Source organism: Rhyacophila brunnea, unplaced genomic scaffold (genome assembly GCF_057557595.1).
Source record: "Rhyacophila brunnea isolate RB1 unplaced genomic scaffold, BYU_Rbru_1.0 scaffold_4, whole genome shotgun sequence".
NCBI lineage: Eukaryota > Metazoa > Arthropoda > Insecta > Trichoptera > Rhyacophilidae > Rhyacophila > Rhyacophila brunnea.
The window spans coordinates 8351383-8367678 of NW_028233068.1; the positions used below are offsets into that span (position 1 = coordinate 8351383).

Consider the following 16296-nt stretch of genomic DNA (forward strand, 5'->3'; position numbering starts at 1 on the left):
TCTATAGTCTATAATTATTATGTTGTAAAATATCTGTCAGAGGGTTTCAATTTAAGGAACTGCAAAATATAACTAACTCTGAAATAGTCCAGCACGTGATGGTAAGCCACATAAGCAACTGTTCCTTTCTTGGAAACCAAGCACTCGATTGCCGAGAGATGACTGTTGACGGGAGCTCCGGGTATAGCTCTCGGCTCGAAGTAGCGATAGCCATTGCAGTCCGGTGAACCGTCTGATGTGCACAGTGAGCAGAGGGATGGATATCTGGTCTCTAAAAATAAAATGATCAAAATCTCATTATTCATTAGAATATAAATACTGTTCTTATCGACAAATACAAAAAATTGGTCACTGCCTACAAATTGTAAAATTACTACTATAATCCGACGATATTTTTTGTAGTTGAAAGCACAAAATCCAGCTCTATAATTCGCCGGTATTCGATTGTCAAATTCAATATCTCGCCACGTACAAGTATACAACGCAGATGAGACGGATTTTTTTTGAGACTTCTCCTTCGTAAAACCTACGTTCATCGCGAAGAAAGTAATGTACCAGGGAGGACAGTGCCCACGGACCGCATCACAATTATGCCGTACTCCAATGCAACCGGGACATACAAAATGAAGCTTTTGACTAGAGGGAAAGCCAGGAACAAAACAACTGGTTGTGTCAAGTGATTTACTGTTTAATATTTAGTTAATAAACTTAGTTTATAAATGTATAATTTAGTAAATACTTGATTTTGATTATAAATAAAACCGTAATTTGCTAGTACAGATTTCTCAAAAAACTATTTTTTACGAAATATCTGTTTTAATTTTTACCATATTTTGTATGTATGCACTATAATCCGCCGTTTTCACTAATTGGACACTTGTCTGGTTTTTGGGGTGGCGGATTACTGAGAGACTGTATATTACTTTTGTCGGAATTGTATCTTTGTATGATATTATGTGTGTGTAAAAGTACAAAATTTAAATCAATTAGAATTTGAGTTAGGTATATTAAATTCCATTAGGCATAATTAATGTCTGTCGCTTAACATTAGCCTCCATTGCAGTCAACGAGCTGGAAACACTAGTATAATTATCATCTGTAGTATTGATACACCTATTCTATTCCAAATATTCTATTAGTCCAATAGAAATAACGACATATTGATGTTGGAAATAAATAAAATTAGAATGACATTTTGTCAAGATGCTTACTCAAATTTTTATCATGGTCTTTGTCGCTGACCCAGGGTCCGGGACGGCAGGCTTCTGAGAAGAAACCACTGAGGCTCCTAGCGCTGTCCTCAGCCGATGATTGAGACTTGGAATCGCAACTACGTGAGCCCATCGCAGTCTTCAAGGAAAGCATACATAAAGTAAGTTAATATATAATTATTTAGTTAATAATGCTAATTATTCTACACAGTCGAACTTCGTTATTACGAGGAAGATGGGACCGACTAAATTTGCTCGTTATAAGCATTACTTGTTTTATTGTTATATAACATTTTTCGCGCCACGTTCTATTTAAGCATAGAACATAAAAAATCTGAAAACCATCGTAAAAATCCCCGAAACAAGCATGGCATTCATAAACTACAAAAGAAGGTGTTTATTATAATGAAGTGCTGACTTCACTTCACTGACTTCACAAAGCTTAGATTTTTTACATGCAATTTTAGCCATATGCGATGATACTTTTTCAGTGTTGTCGGCGAAAATACTAATTAGGTACTTAGACACTTAACTAGTGTCATAAACGTAGTCCGATCCCGGTGGCATCGGTCTAGTTAACTGCCCGGTCGGATTTTATTGCTTAGGGTCGAAAATGTTGTTTTTAAACGATCGACACATTAATAGTTTTGCTCGGTATACCCGAGAAGTAGCTCGTTATAAAAGTGAATAAATGTATGGAGAAAATCATAAACTAAAATGTCAACGAATATTTCCTCATTACATCCGAGATCTGACTATTTCCATAGTTCCAACCAAGTTCGACTGTATTTTGTTTCGTGTTAAATTTTTACTTACAAATGTCGGGAATGCATAATTAAGTAGTCTTATTTACAAATACTGAATACAGAGCCAGAAACACATTTAGGATAAAACTGATCTGCATTTATTAAGTTACTGAATTTTCATACAATTCTGGAGTGTAAAGATACCCTATGGTATGGTGTTTTATGATGCTGTCTGTGGGATAAAAATTGTCGTATGTTTTTGTATTAGATATTTCCGTTTTTATCAAGGAAGCGGTGAATAATATCTTCCGTTTCTGGCAATATTCTCATAATACTTTGATAAGAACCTGCCGCCGAGCATCAAAATGATGAAAATGAGCATGAAAATAGTGGAAAAATGTAAATTTTGGATACGTAAAATTGGAGTTCCACTGTAATTAAGTTCACTCACCTTCATTTCAAAATATTTCAGAACACGGCCGGACCACAACTGCTCTTTGCCCTTTCCATATCCTGGATGACAAAATTTGCCGCCAGACAATGCAGCAATTCCTCCTTTGTGGGTTGAGGGCACTATTGCCACTGACTGGAACGCGAATGGGCCTGAAAATGAAGCAATAACTGATATTGAAACGCGCAGAAAATATTATAGTACCTATTAATTTTATTATTTCATTTTAGTTTTACACAGTGACGTCCCTAGACAAAATGCCGCTCCTAGGCAGCACCAAAATACCGACCCATTTTTTAATACAGGATATTTTATCATCCTTTCATGACTCCAATTTCTAAGAAACATGTTGAATGGATACATTACTAACAAAATATACACCACTAAATCTAATTTAAATGCCATCTCTGCTTCAATAGACAATATTGCAAGTCCACGGTTTCAGATACATTTAAAAATACACCTGACAACTTCCAAAACTCGCGAGAGACTGGCAAAAATATTTTAAATTAGGTAGGTACATAATATACCCACCTATAATTCAAATATAATTCGCAAATCAGCACGTGTTATTGCTGGTCACCAAGGATATGACGTTCAAGGACAACGGAAGTAAACTAGACATCGCGAACCCGACATAAAAATTACAATCCTGTTAAATTTTTTATAGTAATTAATACATTTTGTTTCCAACCGGTGAGCTGATTTTTTAATGGAAAGATATTTCCGTTATTCCTACGTTTAGGTAGCTATTTCTATATATGCCTAATGATTCTTCTTGATTTGCCGATCTTCGGGTAACTGCCGCCCCCAAGCGACGCTTAATCTGCCTACCCCCACAGGACGTCACCGGTTTTAGAAATGGTTAATCCACAGGGAGGTGATGAAACACCCCAGAAAATTATTACATAGATTGAATCTTATATTGAATATACCAGACATATCCAACGCATTGATTGCGATAAACAGTAAAATTAAGGCATGAAAATGTTAAAAAGTTTGTAATCAGTTGTAATATAAGATTTCATTGATATTTTAAGGGGGGAGCTTCAACCATTAACCATTCCTATTGTTTTCCCTTAACTTGCTTACATGAATGTCGTCACGAAATTAACAATGAGGAAACCTGCATGACCTTCTAATATCACTTTGATACCAGATGGAAGTCTCCCACAGGAGACCGCCTCAAAGGGCGGACCGAACCATCAACTTTCCCATTACATCACAGCCTACGTCCACTCTTCGCGGTTCTCGCAACCCTCGGCCGAGTAGAGCCCGCCTCCTCAAAAATCCGAAATTCAAATCGTCAGCGCTCCCGCCAAAACAGACGAGGTCTACCGATAGCGTCGCCACTGGTCAATCTGTCGGTAAAACAGGGAGGTTCGCGACCGACACGAAAAACAGGACGCCGCGAATCTGTCAGTTGGACGCGCGCGAAAATCTCTCTCTCTTGCCTCAGACGTCGACTAGCCAGCATCTCTCTCGCCTCAAACCCCGAACAAGAAGCATCTCCAGATTCTCCAGCCAAGCCGCAAGCCCTGATCCTCTCTTCGATTGGCCGCCGGACAGCCAGCATCGTCTCTGCTTGCCTCGGACGCGAAGCCAAGATACATCTCCCGTCAAAAGGACCGCGTCGGCAGACTTCTCAAGCATCTCCAGGAAACAAAGGACTACATCGGCAGCACGCCAAGCCGCAAGCCCCGACAGCGAGCATCGCCTCGGATGCGAAGCCCCAGCAGCCAAGCCCGCGACACCACGTCTGCAGCCCAAGCAACAAGCAGCCCAGCCCGCGATACCACGTCTGCAGCCCGCCAAATCGCAAATACGATAAAAATAAACCAGCCTTGACAAAATACACCGTGCGTTTCTGTCCCCCACCCCCGCTTCTTGGCCATGACATTATCACGGTCTGCCATCTCCGCCTAAGAGCGCAAGAAGGCCAGTGATAACTTCACTCACGGCCTGCCGCCTGAGTAAAGAAAGATAAGATGTGAATCCTTACGATTTAAGCCGAGGTGTAGTTTTCTCTTGCCGTTGCACCTGACGAATATAGTTTGATAATAAGTGCCCAAAAGAATACTTCCCTTATTTTTGAATTCCCTGAAAAATATACATAGGTAGGCACTAATTTACTTACTGTATCTCATATCTTCATGCCGCAAGCTAGCCAAGACTTTGTAGCGATCGGGCTGAGCCATGGCTGCCAAAATGGTCTCCTCCGCTGTCACCAGTGAGAAGTCTGCAAGGCCCGAGTCCATCTTCAACAGACAGTCCACACTGTAAAATAATGTTAAAAGTCCATTTAGCTCAATTTATGGGTTTACAACAAAACTGAGGATTCCAGAGCGTAGACGGAGTCTTTTAGTGTTTTATTTATCACCTGCTTTCATTTTTTTTCAATGCTATCTGCCGAAACACTAGAAATTGTGAACTTGTAATTGGTAGTGACCGTTTTATTTATTGTTAAACTTTGCCAGTTAAACAGTGTGGTTATCGTAGCATTGTTTTGTTTTCAAACAATCAAAAATCTCTTTCAAACATTTGTAGTAAAGTTTTTTTTTATACAGCCGAACTTGGTTATTACGATCACGGAAATAGCGAGATCTCGGATGTAATGATAAAACATTCGTTGATATTTTAGTTTATGATTTCCTCCATACATTTATTCACCTTTATAACGAGCTACTTCTCGGGTATACCGAGTAAAACTGTTAATGTGTCGATCGTTTAAAAACAACATTTTCGACTCTAAGCAATAAAATCCGACCGGGCAGTTAAATAGACCAATGCCGCCGGGATTGGATTACATTTATGACACTAGTTAAGTGTCTAAGTACCTACCTAATTGGTGTTTTCACCGACAACATTGAAAAAGTATCCACACATATGGTTGAAATTGCATATAAAAAAATCCAAGCTTTGTGAAGTCAGTAAGTACCTACCAGCGCCGGCGGCTCAGCACTTTTGTAGTTTATGAATGCCGTGGTTGTTTCGGGGATTTTTACGATGGTTTTCAGATTTTTTATGTCCTATGCTTAAATAGAATGTGGCGCGAAAAATGTTATATAACGATATAATAAGTAATGCTTATAACGAGCAAATTCAGTCGGTCCCATCTTCCTCGTAATAACCAAGTTCGACTGTAGGTTCAAAATGTTAATTAGGTATCTTTTCTCACCTGTCCGAGGCTTCAACGCATGTCACTGTGCTAGCGCCCTTCTCCAATGACTGGCATTCTTGGGAGATCTTACTGGACGGTGCACACACTTTATCTGAAATAGTTAATACAACATAGAGGTGGTCATCGTCATATCGAGAGGTCGCCCAAAGGCTCACTAGATCTATTTATATATGCCAAACTTTTTTCAGTCGTAACCTTCTTTTAAGTATGAGAAATTGTTGCATATGTCTGGGCACGCAAAGAAGGGGGCCACTTGATTTAAATTTTCTATTGTTACTATTTTTAGGTACTGATATGGCCTGGAAAAGGCCCTAAGCCGGTGTCTAATTATTATAAGGATGCGATATGGGGCAGGCCCGGAAAATAGTTGATGATGACTACAAATCACAATATGTACCTATATTATTCCACTTTACATAAGTTAGCCTAAATATACATAACTACCTATAGAAACAACTTTTTTATTACCAGAGCTATTGAAACCTTAGCTTTTTTTGAAGGCTCAGATGGTTCCGGTGTAAAAATTAAATTGGTTTCGGTTCCATCAAATGAAAATCTGGAACCCCGGTTCCAGCGATTATTGTAGTTTCAAAACTCAAAAGGTATCTTCTATTTTTCAAGATATCCTTACCAGCCGTTGTAGAATATGAATATCACAATTTGTAGATATTAAAATACTTACATTAAAAAAAACTTTATTAAAATGTCAAAATGTATAATGACAATATATTGATTACTATTTTCACAATGGAACCTCTGAAGCCTCATCATTTTTAAGGGGTTCCGGTTTAAAAATAATTAAGGGGGTGTGTGTGTTCCAGGGCTCGGTTCCGGTTTCATTTCAAGTTCTGGTTTCTACCATAAAATTTATCGATAAAATAATACCTAGGTATTGATCGTTTTAAAAATATATGAGTGTATAATATACATACATATTCTTTTTAACACTACAACATACCACGAGACCCAATGACAGTAGTGTAGTACTAATACTAGTGTAGTTAGTAATAGATGTGAAACAATCACAACACTCTGATTTTAAGAAAATTAGCACTCTGAATTTTGGAGATTGGTTTTAATGGATAGTAACATTGTACACGACTAAATACATGTTGTGTCCAAAGGATGTAAGCTGTAAATGCTGATTTATTTTCTAATTTTAGCTTGTAATTTTTATTAACGTAAAAAGTGAAATGGGAAAAAAGACCTAACCATCATTTGTATTAGGTTATCTTTAATAACCTCATAAATTACTATTAAATTGAGAAAGTAAAACACTTTATTATTAATCATCAGGTTCCTACTGATACCGCCTAAACCATGGCATCCTCAGAGGATCCAAGGCCACGAGGCCTGAATCATCATTGGGCTGATTCATGCAAACATGAACAGATCGACTGCGAGGCAAATTTCTAGCCCGTAAGCAAATAGTAATTATTAATATCATTTTTTTAATATTATTACCTACATTTCATCCAATTTTGACCAATATTGGAAGCAAAGTTCCCAGCCATACAATGTACCTAGCACCTAGAATATCTGATTTGAGATTACTTTGAAAAAAATATGTATTTGTACCTAGTTCAAATATTTCAAAATATGTAGCTAACAAGCAAAGAAATGCAGAAGGTAGTAATAATTCCAAGAAATTCACAGCCCCTTTCCAAAGCTTGTACCTAGAAAAGGTCTGAAATATGAGACCTGAGGTACCTACTTACAAGCCAGGTACATATGCCAGAGGCTGTTTTTGTCATTTTTCAGAGATAGAATAATTGTGAATTGTTTGTTGGGTATTATTACTACCTACTCTGTCCTACCAGCCCCTATTAGGGTCATTCGGTTTTTGGTCTCTCAGGACGCCGGCCGCGGCCGTCGGCGTCTCCCGCCAATTTAAATTCATTTTTTTTTTTTTTAAATATTGTTTTGTTAAATATTTGTACGCTGTACTTTACTGTATTTATATTCCGAACAATAAACGCCCTATTTTCGCCTGTACTTCCGCGTTGTCAATCAACATAAACATGTCCCCGAAAGAAGAAGCAGACGATACCACCGTGACTTGACATGACATTAATTCATCAGGGGGGGGTAGAGCACTCATCCATCACACCCCCCCCCCCCCTTTCGGAGGTGACACTACCTATGTGCTTCCAGTTTATGTATACTTATTTTATATCCTGACTTTGACCGAATATCATTACAAAAACGTTTTGTATGCCTCCTGTAAAGATATGTGTGGGTTAAGTCCTTTTGTTTTTTAACAATCGTTATATTATATTGTGACCGGAAATCAAAACCGGAGTCCCCGCCATACGCAATGGACTACGAGGGTCGATTATAGGTATCTAATAATTGAATTAGACAAAGGCAAAGGTATCCTAATAATATTTAAATAGGCATTAACTTACACGTTGATTTCTGCGCGTCTGTAGTCCCCAATAAAAACGCTACACAAAGAATCACTCCTACACTAGGCACACCCATCTTGACGCCAATTTTCACTTCTGTTGTATCTGTCTAAAACAATGATGCTTCGTAACGTCTGCTGCTGAAACCAACAAATTAATAAAATACAATCACAATTACATGACAATAAATAGGTATATAATGTAAAGAATGTTGCGGTTACGTTTAATATGACACTATGGAACGTACCCATACCTACGTACAGCATGATTACGCGAAGTATACCCACCCACCAACAAATAGCAGGAATAACTACCCGCTTAACCATTAGCGTCCTCAAAAAAAAAACAAGAAGGGTTTGTGCAATTCGTTTAAGAAAATATTGTTATATGTGACGTGTATAGCAAGTGGAACAGGGGTTGCAACATAGAGGTATTAAATAAAAAGAGGGGCAAGGAATCGGCTTTCTCATACAACTGAATGAATCAGGCCAACAATAGCCGACAACTTACGAGAAATAGCAAAGCGATTTACTTTGGTCATTATAACGTACCCATATAATATAATGTTAACGTGGAAATTTTGCCGCAACTTGATTACCAGCCTGCCTCACCATACCAGCCTGCTTCACCATACTTTCATATAACCTGCCGCCCCTAGGGGTGCAAAAATCTTCCCATAGTTGCCCTTTTTGCTGAAAACGTGAATAATATTCTTATATGCACACGTTTTCAAAGTTTGAGGGCTCCTGACTCGAACTTTTCATTTACAAGTACGCTTCACTACGTACGTATTTGTCTCATTTATCTGGTCGACCCGTCACGCCGGGCCCCCCCCCTGAGCCCGGCCCCCTAGGCTAGAGCCCTGTCAGCCCCCCCTTTATGGAGGCCATGATGTACACACTTAAACAAAATCCTTGCTGGGCCGCAGAAATCATCATATTGACCGATACGATATTACAGAATCACGTAGGTACTTACAGAAAAAACTGTTTTTTTAATGTGACGATTTCTCGATTACATTTTTTTTCGTTTTACCGAAGTAAAAATATATAGGCGTTTTTTATAACCAAACCCCTTTCAAAAGGAGAGAGGGACATCACTGAGAAATCAATGACTAAATTATATTTTCTTAGTCATGATTCCAAGGTATAAGCCAAGTGTAAACAGAATGAAGTAGGAAATGACTGAGTCATTGATTGGCTGAGGATAATACCTACTTACTGATAAGAAGTGATGATAATAATAACGCGGCGCCAAAGGAAATTTGCGGTCAACCATTCCATAGTGGCAACACTATAATATTATATAGGTGCATATTACTGGGCAATAATGTGAGAATTCTTTAAAGAATGAATGAAATTATCGTTAATTGATAACGTGAGTACAATATAACTACATATTATGTAGTTTCCATTCTCACTAATTCTACCCAGGAGGTCGTCAATATATGACGTCACGCCCTCAGGAAGGGAAAAGTGGCGAAGTTTGGATAAACTTTGTCAGTCATACGTATATTTTGTTTTCATTGAACTTAAGAATACAAATTTTATAGCAGATGGCATGGGTTAGTTTTTAAAATTCAATTAAAACCCGCCAAAAGCGAACCATAATAGATATTCGATAAAAAATATTCTTCAATCTATAAAATATCTAAAATTATGCGATTAAATCATACATAACTTTTAATATTTATAACGTTTATAGATAGAAGAATCAACATAAACTTTAATGTAACAAACTTATCTGTCTCTATACAATACAGTGATGTGCTCTCAAAATGCCATACTCTAGCATTTTTAATAGGTACTTATCAGATTTTATGTACTTAAATTTATTATCTACTATTCTGCTACATACGTGTTATTATTATTTTTAATTAAACGGATAAACACAGTAAAAAACTTTACCTAACAAAAAATAAATATTAATATTACCAATTTCTCATGTCCTGTCACAAGTTGTAATTATTTGCTTTATTGCCTTAATTTCCCGCCTCTAAGCAGCACACGACATGTCTACACATACGTGACGTCATTGACGCAATACAAGCAATATTTTTTTTATTTTATTTATGGCTTTTTGAGTTGTTTTAGACTGGTTGCAACAGGCCCAATCAGTTGTTAATTGATTAAATCTAATGGAAATCTTAACATGCAAATAAAATTATTACATAATATTTAAAAATATATTTATTTTATCGCTCTTATCAGTTGATACTTTGATTCCATCAAGTAGTCAACGTTCATGAGATTAAAAAAATAAACACTTTAAGTTAAGTACACACACCTTGTAATGTTCATACAATTAATAATGAATGTGTACCTATATATAATATATGCATATTATCCAAAGAGATTGGACTCCTCTCTTCTATCTTAGTCTTCAATCTCTTTGATATTATCATAATAATAGTTATTATTTTGGAGAGAAGAATGATTTCTGGTAACATCGAAAGGGAATGTTTGCGATGGTGTGTGTCTCCCAGATGGAGCAACACCAGCAAGAAAGCTACTGGATCAACAAAAACTGAAGCCAGCAACGATCCGTGGGGGTAGGCATGCCATGCGTTGCTTGGGGTGGTACTTAATAAAGGGCGGCAAATGAAGGAACGAATACAAATACTAAAACCTTTTAAAGCAGTGACAGTTTTAAAGACAAGACAATACCGATATATTAATTTAAAAAATAACCAACGCATACAAAATTCTAGTACCGTAACTTTACTATTATTTTATCGTAATACTCTATGGTGGTTGGTATTTATATGGCACAATAGGGGCACCAAACGTGTCAGCGTCTCAGCTTCCACGTACCTAAAACCGAGAGTATATTTCATGGAAATGCTCTAATCATTAGTAGACGTGTGTAATATTTTCAAGATTTTTCCATCGATTTTGCATACGATTTTTAATTAAAAATTAAGGGCTAAACTTTGCCTAGGGACGTTACTGACTGAAGAATTATTACTTCAGTCAGTGACGATAAGATAAAAAATGTTCTTCTATCAAATAATAATTAATATCTATTAAGGTTTGGGTTGGCAGGGTTAATTTGAATTTAAAAAACAAACCGAAACCATCCGTAATTATTACGTCTACCTCCACCCTTCGCCACTGGTATACCTACTACGTAGATATGTACTTATATTATTATATTATGTGCATTAAAAATCTAGATACATGACCACTGAACAGATTAATAAATATAATTCCGATAGGCTATGATATTGACGCAGGGTTTTGAATGTGTCCTACGAAAATGAAACACACATTATATATGTACGTGCAATAGTGTGTGTTGACACCTTCAAATACACCAATATTGAAAAAGCGTCAGTGCATGAAACGAGAGCAGTTGTCACAACGAAATATAAGCGTATTTTTAACACGTGTTTAAGTTTATCCCACATTCTTCCACACTCGAGATCGGTTGCCAGTTACTTCACACCCGTTAGGTATTTCAGTTTCCTTTATTTCTGAGTTCCCTGGTGTTTATATTATTATATTATGTGCATTAAAAATTTACATACATGACAAACCGTGTACAGAATAGAAATAAATTAAATTCAAAATATTGTACCAGGACGGAATATTAAATTTGTAAACTACAGAACAGCACGTAGGCATGCTTCATTAGCTTTGTAAGCTTTCAGTGGTGTTGTAAACGTTTTGGGGCCTTATGTTAGAACTTGCGAGTTGTAGTCGCCCGGTCGACATGACGTCATATGACATTATTGTGACGTACTACCGGAGTGATAATAGCATTCTAGAATATAACGCTACTAAAATAGTGGCGTTATCCATTGTCCCCATACACAAATAGGTGTTTCAGCATAATAATATCTATGGTGAGCCGTGTGCGTTGGACGGCTTGCCTCGAGCGTGTATTGGCTGACGTCACAATTACGCCATGTCGTCGGGTGAATTTATATCACTAGTTAGAACATAGGGCTGCTGGCACCTTACTTTCACCCATATTCATCGCCGGATTATAGGATAATAGTTACGCCACGCGTTTTCGCGAGGCAATAACGACATTATACCAATAATTATAAAAATATTAGTAATTTATAATAAAGCTTGATTACGATTTGTTCTAAAATTGGATCACACAATTAGGTATTTCATTCTACTAAAAATGAGTCAATTTTTAAATATAAATTGTTGAACCTAATAATATATCCCCCCCCTAAAAACATCGTTACGTATTTATTTTCACAAAAAACTATTATTTTTAACATTTCAGACTTTACTGATATTAGGAAACGTAAATAATAATCAATTTTAGCCGATAGTGTTTTGTAATTATTTTAAATTTTGTGATAATAAAGACGACGATCTTTTGACTTCACAATTATTAATTTAGTTTCAGATAGGTACAGTTAGGTAGAGTATACGTTTTATAATTTTTCACTTTTTACTAAGTACTGGTTGCCTGATTACCTACGTCACATAACATTAGATCAACTGATATTCTTTTATATAATAAATAGATTAAAATATTTTTAGAATAATATATTATATTACATCATTTTCATCCGAAAGCCGGATTGAAAAATTATCAAGTATATAATCTACCTGCCAAAAAAATTCTTAAAGCGTTTTGAACATTTAAATAGATTCTAGCTAGAAGTTCACATAATATTTGCGCATTCTATGCAGCAATCATGGATTTTTCAATTATTTTTTGGGTTACGGGGCCCTACAGACTTGGGAGCTATTTATAGCCCCTATAAGCCCTGTGGTAAATCCGGGCCTATAGCGTAGGTACTTATATACGTAATAATAAAATAATTACAAGATAAAAAGAACTTTTTATATAGGTACAACGTATATATTAATAATTTAGTTGCTAGGACCCCAGACCCCTAGCAACCAATAATAGTGTTTTACTTTTTACGGATTTTTTCCGAAATAACTTTTCATACAAAACAGAATTAACTGAAAATGAATTCAATTCTACTTAAAGATGACTAAAAGTATTAAAAGAATGCATTGGCATCGTGTTCTGATATATTCTAAAAGTTAAAAATGTCTAGCTAGTCGGGAAGTTAGTTAAAAATCGATTGCAAGATTTGTACTGGATAAACAACCACCGGACAAACAAGAATACGACCTAATAAAAACGTTGTAATAAAAATCCAAAATATGTAAATATGCTTATCAATAATAATTAGTGTTGGTGACTGTTATACCAATAAGCCTGTTTATGCAAGTAAAATGAATCATTTTCTAGAAATAAAACGGTGAAAGTTTGCAAAATACACATAGGTGGGCACTTAAAAAGATAAATGCCTTTTTCAATCGCCCTATGCATTTATTCAAATTAAATAACCACACCCGACTTTACTGATAGCGAATTTATCTGTCTACTTATTTCAAGATAATAAAAATAATATATTAGTCATAATAATGGTCACGTAAAATCATACAAATTTATAAGTAGAAACCTACTTATTGACAGCAAAAATCATTTAGATGAAGTAAAATTTTATAATATACATATTAATCTTATGAATGATAGTAACAATGATTATTTGTTTATATATTTAATTACATAGGTAGGTATGTATTGAATTGGTATTTTTCATGATTGCATCGGCAATAATAAACCTTAAACACAAATGTATCATATAACAAAATAATATGCTAATACATATATGTTTGCGAATATTCAATCAATAGGTAGGTATATAAAAAGTATTTTTATGAAAATAAATCAACTGGTAAATTGTCTTATCCTGGGCATAAAGAATAAATAACACAATACTTGGAATTAATGTTTAACTAACAACGTATTTTAAATGTTACTTAAATCTTTTTTAATGTGAGAAAATGTATGTTAGGTACCTACTTTGCAGTACGTGACCAGGTTAACATTGTAATCAAACAGAAAACACAGGTGTTAAATAAAATGTATAATTATGTAATACTTATTTGAAAAATTAAAAAACAAATCACTTAAAATTATTAGTGCATGTACACCGGTATTTAGCCACACCTATCGTCACCTCTGTCACTCGACTGCAAAGTGGTACAGTAATTTTCCCTATTGAATTCAATCAATAACTTATTTCGGATAGCTACATAATTATAAATTATTTTACTAATGTTAATGTATTAATAAAAAAAGATTTAATTACCACAAAATGGCGTCACGGCGCCGTTCCAAGATGGTTGATTGACTAACTAAAAAGTTGCCGTGCACTTTGAGTGAGGTGCTGTTTCAAGATTGGCTCACTATTTAAAATTACAGGGTCTGGTATCTAATCTTTTAGCATTGATAACAGGCCTGATAAGAAACGTACCTACATATTGATAACAGGATTTGATATCCGATATTCAGAATGTAATAATCGAAGTTTCCTTTTATTTCTTAGGTACAAAATAAATAAAAAAATGAAATGGGCAACTAGTGGGATTTTTTAGCAAAAGGTTGCTAATTGAACAAATCAGTAAAGGTATTCACGTGTTCGTAGGTATGTAGTTATGAAGTTTTTTTGTTGATTTTACTTTTCTGTGTTTTACTTACGTATTGTCATTTCGATCAGTGCTCCGCAACCGGTGTGCCGCGAAACGATGCTAGGTGTGCCGCTGAGCATTGCTTCCAAAAAAAAAAACACAAATAATTTTGTATAATATACCTACCTACAATACATATTTAAATTCCGTGCGTCCAACGCAACTGATGCGTTGCCAATTAGATGGCCATTAGATACAATTAGCATATTAATAAAGAATATCCTCGTATTTCTGACAAGGCTACCAAACTAAGTAGGTAAGGCTAAAAACTTTTATGTTCATTGAAACAAGCTCAGATATCATATTAATTACTTATTTTATTGATGATACAAATACATGGGAATATGTACATTTGTGTCTTCGTCATGCGATATGTATATTTAATTATTTATCAAATAAGACGTATGCAATGTTATTTTGGTGCATGTACCCCACAAGGTGGGGGGCTCTAGCCTGGGGGTCCAAGCTCAGGGGGGCGGCGTGGCAGGTCAAGCAGATATGTGAGATAAACACAAATTACAAATTTCCTCTAATAGCAAAAAGGTTGCCTGCGGCGCTGTTTTACTTCGTTGGCATTAATATTTTAACATAAACGATTGTGGAATACAATTTATTATTATTGTGTCAATACTCGACAGATAATATTGTTAACCCGACAACTAACCATAATTCAAGTGGATGTATTAATAAATACAAAAAATCGCTAAACATAGTCATCAATACGATTAATTTTACCCCGAACACCATTTAAAAACGCTATTTTAAAGTATCACACTGTCGTTAATTTTAGCGATAGATAGGGGGGGGCGCCGAAGATTCTGGCCTGAGGTCCATGTTTTGGTGTATAAATTGTTTTACGTGTGGTGTACGCGGAATTCTGGGAAGACCTTTAGTGTCCCGTGGGTGAGAAAAGGTTGCGGAGCAAGCGATAGATAGGGGGGGGCGCCGAAGATTCTGGCCTGAGGTCCATGTTTTGGTGTATAAATTGTTTTACGTGTGGTGTACGCGGAATTCTGGGAAGACCTTTAGTGTCCCGTGGGTGAGAAAAGGTTGCGGAGCACTGATTTTGATTATTGATACTGGAAGCTTTCAATTAAAAGAAAATAATAGAAGAAAATTCTAATATCCGGTGGAGGGGTTAGATACGCAGGTACCCAACCAAAACACATAAAAAAAATAAAGAACTTATTCAAAATATTTTATTAGGTACACCTCTGTACATTTCATCACATTTATTTAATATTTTTTTCACTTCTTAACTCGGCCGGGAGTAGGAGAGGGTCCATAATAAATAACTCATAGTGTAAGTTTAACGGATGTATTGTTCACGAAGTTCCTTACAATGACAACATTATTCCTTATGCTAAACTTAAACATTAAATTTCTCACGTTTATTTTTTACGTCCTCTCGACTGGAAAACTTTTTTCTACTGACCTTCGACCAGTGTTGCCAAGTCAAAATTTTTAATTTCAGTAGAATGTGTAAAAAAAATTCAGTATATTCGACAAAATATCAGTAGATTTCTGTTTTAGGAAAAAAATTTCGCCGCGGGCCGCAGGTTCCCAAATTTTCAATTTCAAATTATTGCCAAAAATATCAAAAAATATCAGTAGATCTACTGAAATTTCAACACTGCCTTCGACCCTATATCCCTTCTCTCGACCACTCTCTTGCACGTCGCCATCGACAAGCCAATTAGGAAATATCGTAAGACATTTCCTGTCCAATAAGCACCGTCCACAAGCTTAACCCTTTAAGGTCAACTGATTTAATATTA

General features: G+C 35.9%; 1 protein-coding gene across 8 annotated transcripts in view; it reads right to left on the minus strand.

Annotated features, from left to right (window-relative positions):
* LOC147066802 (transferrin-like) overlaps positions 1 to 15950 on the minus strand; it is a 30330-nt gene extending 14380 nt beyond the window's left edge. Inside the window, exons 1-7 of one of the 8 annotated variants that reach the window (XM_085954240.1) lie at positions 15908 to 15950; positions 7998 to 8134; positions 5587 to 5680; positions 4546 to 4685; positions 2409 to 2560; positions 1212 to 1350; positions 78 to 271 (exon numbers count right to left, since the gene is read on the minus strand). In XM_085954240.1, the coding sequence (XP_085810366.1) occupies positions 78 to 271; positions 1212 to 1350; positions 2409 to 2560; positions 4546 to 4685; positions 5587 to 5680; positions 7998 to 8073 (795 nt within the window). In that variant the 5' untranslated portion in view covers positions 8074 to 8134; positions 15908 to 15950. Of the gene's footprint in view, positions 1 to 77; positions 272 to 1211; positions 1351 to 2408; positions 2561 to 4545; positions 4686 to 5586; positions 5681 to 7997; positions 8138 to 9931; positions 9998 to 14139; positions 14236 to 14528; positions 14596 to 15907 lie in introns of those variants that run through there. The other 7 variants (XM_085954239.1, XM_085954246.1, XM_085954242.1 and 4 more) reach the window with 7 other exon arrangements.
* Between the last annotated feature and the right edge of the window lie 346 nt (positions 15951 to 16296).